This window comes from Triticum aestivum, chromosome 3B, assembly GCF_018294505.1.
Source record: "Triticum aestivum cultivar Chinese Spring chromosome 3B, IWGSC CS RefSeq v2.1, whole genome shotgun sequence".
Classification (NCBI taxonomy): domain Eukaryota; kingdom Viridiplantae; phylum Streptophyta; class Magnoliopsida; order Poales; family Poaceae; genus Triticum; species Triticum aestivum.
The window spans coordinates 822,508,421-822,512,002 of record NC_057801.1 but is presented as its reverse complement, the minus strand read 5'-3'; the positions used below and the strand labels follow the sequence as shown (position 1 = coordinate 822,512,002).

At 39.4% G+C, this 3,582-nt stretch overlaps 1 protein-coding gene across 1 annotated transcript; it reads right to left on the bottom strand.

The window, feature by feature from the left end:
- Positions 1–1,265: 1,265 nt before the first annotated feature.
- On the bottom strand, positions 1,266–1,992 carry LOC123066857 (uncharacterized). The gene has a single exon (XM_044489853.1). The coding sequence runs from the start codon at positions 1,783–1,785 to the stop codon at positions 1,534–1,536; it is 252 nt and encodes an 83-aa protein (XP_044345788.1). The 5' UTR covers positions 1,786–1,992; the 3' UTR covers positions 1,266–1,533.
- Between the last annotated feature and the right edge of the window lie 1,590 nt (positions 1,993–3,582).

Sequence of the window (3,582 nt, the reverse complement as noted above, 5' to 3'; positions counted from 1 at the left end):
TTTCGCTTTTGGCAACCAAATACGAGCCCCAGCACGTGCCAGGATTGTTCTGTTCAAGCGACCAAATAAGGGGAAGACAATAAAACGACTAAATTCTTCTAGTATATAGCACTCACCTGTCAATACCAAGTATGAAACCGGTGCCACAATACTATTTTGTTGACACCCCCCGCGCCTCCTGTCTAAAATGGCTTGTTAGACTAAGAAATGTGTAAGGATAAGAGCAAGAGGGTTCGAGGAGAAATCATACTCTCATTGCCACCTTACATACAACATACAACAATACACATACATAACCAACTATATATAGTTAAGTTGTAAGGCACCAAGTGTGTATCTGTCACACCGCCCTGATCAAATTCATCGAGGAGCGCCTTGAATATCCTGGTCAGTGCAATTACCATATGCATAGACCAAAAGATATAAGTTGAGTGTGCTTTTCTGAACACTTGATACACCTCCCCCCCCCCCCCCCCCCCGCGTGTGCGCTTTAGATAATAAACCAACGGCCAACAACAAAGTTCATACAACAAGATAGTTCAAGGTGCGAAAAAAATAAAGCTGAACAGTTTGATATTTCACAACCAATGCATCACAAGCTGTTGCAATAGATTACATGGCACGTCGGGTAATTGATGAAACAAATCTAAAAAACAAGGTACTTTGATACAACTTAGAGAAACCAATTAAAGACCTAGTTTTGGAAGCCTCGCCTTAGAGAGATGTAGTATAAGAAATTCATGAATGCTTACAATCCTAAGTGGTATTATTACTGAATCAAGTAACAAAAGTTGTGATGTTTTCTGTACAATTTTCTTATAACAAACTAGTGCATTATAATCTTTGATTACAGGCTAGTAGATCAAACACTTCAGAAATCACATGCACAGTGAACAATATACAGAAACAACACACCAAGAATCCGGTAATTAGTTCTCGGTGAACTAAATTAGTTGGACTACTAGGAGAAATATCCGCAAATTGATAATACTTCACATGCATAAGCAGCGATGAATAACAACCCGAATGATAAAACCTGGACATCAACAAAGAAGAAGATCCACCTATGTAGGATGCACTCTATTGCTATATTCAGAGTTACAAATTCGTGTCTGTTCTCTCTCGATTCTACTTTTGATATCTCATATCTGTTATATGCATTCTATAAACCACTGGAGGATTATAGGTTTAGTAGTTACCGTTTACACATAATTACATAATAGTGAATCATGAATCCTCAAAACAAAAACGAGCTATCAAGAGAAGAAAGAAACACAAATGGACACCGTTTTTTCCCAAGGGGGGTATAACCCTGGAGTCATCACAAAAGTGGGCACCTGACCAAGATCCAATTAATCACCACCATTTGCTCTCAAATACATGCAAGAGTGATCAATTACTATGTCGATATCATGATGAACACATATATTGTGCAGTGCACATGTAGCTAACAAGCACTGAATTTCATTATTACTCACAAAAAAAACACGATTGATTAGCCATCAAATCCAGAGGGGTGTAGCTCACCGGTGACTAGTGCCTGTCGAGCCTGGACATGCCAACCATGGAGGCGGCCACGGGGGCATAGTAGTAGTAGTGAGTCGACCCCGAGACCACCTGTGTCGGGGTTGGCGTGCGGCGGAAGGCCATGCCGGAGAACCGCACGGCCACTAGCAGCGCCGTGCCGAGCTCCACAGCCATGGCGACGACTTCGTGCAGCCGGCAGATGCTCCTCCGCATGACCACCCCCAGCACCACGTGGATCGCACAGTCCATGGACGACATCGGTTGGCCGGCCAGCCGGCCGGCGTCAAAGGTGAGATCGACCCTCGCCGGTGCCGACGACTAGCTTCTCTCCAGCTAGTAAGTTTTCTTTGGAAGCCTAGCGTTGTGTGTTCGATCGATCTAGCTAGCTCGCGGCGTGTGTTTTAGACGGCAGGTAGGTTGCTTCTGTCATCTACCTTCCAATATAGATTTGGTAGCTAGTGTATGTGATGCCGATGGCCGTCTGATGTATCTATGCGAGTTGTGTAGATCCATGAATTTTTACCAACTTACTATTTGTAAGCCTTAAACAACGGAATTAGTTAATGTTTCATTGTCCAAAAAATAGTTAATCACAGTAAGCATGTTGGAGCAAGTAGGAATGCATGAAAACATGACAAAGTTTTGTTTTCAATTTCTCTCTTTCTTTTCAGAACATTTAGGTAGTACGACTTGTAGTTATGGCTAATCCGTCATCTAAAAATGCAAGGCGTACATGGCAACAGAAAATTATGTTTTACCAACAATTTAACTAGAAAAGTACAAGTCAAGTGACACAAAGATGGTACACCTATGATCTTTGGATTCATATTCATAAGTATTTTTCACAGATGCCATTTGTGTTTCACATATTATTTTCACATTTACAAGTCTAATTGCTAAGTGAATTTAGATCTTGGAATATGTGCATGTCTTAGATTCTTGGAAAGGAGGGAGTAGTTTCGAGCACAGAGAAAGGACTGGCTGATTATTAATTTTTTAAAGAATGGATATCTTTTTTTATTTTTTGGCTGAATTGCCTAATTAATTAACACCAATTTGTGGCATCTCATCAAATGTGGACATCCGTAAGCTTGCGCAGTTGCACTCGATTATTATAACTAGGCATAGTACCATGTTCTATTGACAAAAGAGCTAGGTATTGTATATCAGATCCTACCATGTGTGCATGTCGTCATCTCAGTTACTCAATGGCCACATCATGGTTGTATGTTCAGAGAATCTCTATATGCACTCCGTGGTGCATCCATGGCCAACTTGCACATTACTATTCCTCTGTCAACAAATGGGCACATCTCTTGTCATTGTTTTTTTGTTGTTGCGAGAAGCTCTTGTCACTGTTAGTATAGACAAAAGATACTATGCACAAAACAAATCATGACTGTGCATAGTGTCGACTGGACGATTCAACTTTATGTAACACAACAAAAACTAAAAAAAATAATCTCCAATGGAATGATTTGTAATGCATGTTTTCTTTCAGAAGATGGTGGCAGGAAGAACCATAGACTTCCTAAATTCACAAGATGCAAAAATACGGAAAATATGATATCATGTGCATTAGAAGCTTACTAGACAGAATTTGCACCCAATTATAAGGGTTTGTCGGATTACATCATTTAACCTCGGTCTATGGCCTTTGACAAGACAGTATTTGTGCCAAGTGGCATTTTCTAGCACACGCTTAATGGAAGGATGATTTTGAGTACTAGAAACTTCTAATGGCAAAATGGAGTAGTGTGACATAATTAGTGGCAAAATGTAAGAAAAAACATGAAATTAAAAGTTAGGAATGTCCTCCATGAGATTTAACTAATGGGTACATTTGTTGTGGAATGTAGTCCAAATAAATCATAATGGAAAAAAGTATGAGGTATAAATAATCAACAAAAGAAACAACCCAATTATCGAATTCCAAGTGTTTTAGTCCTCCAAAATTCGCACAAAAGTCCTTTGAATTAAATATAATATAGCATCAAAAAGGGAAAATCCTATATCTATTTTATCAAGGAATCCATTTTTTTTAATTTCATTAGT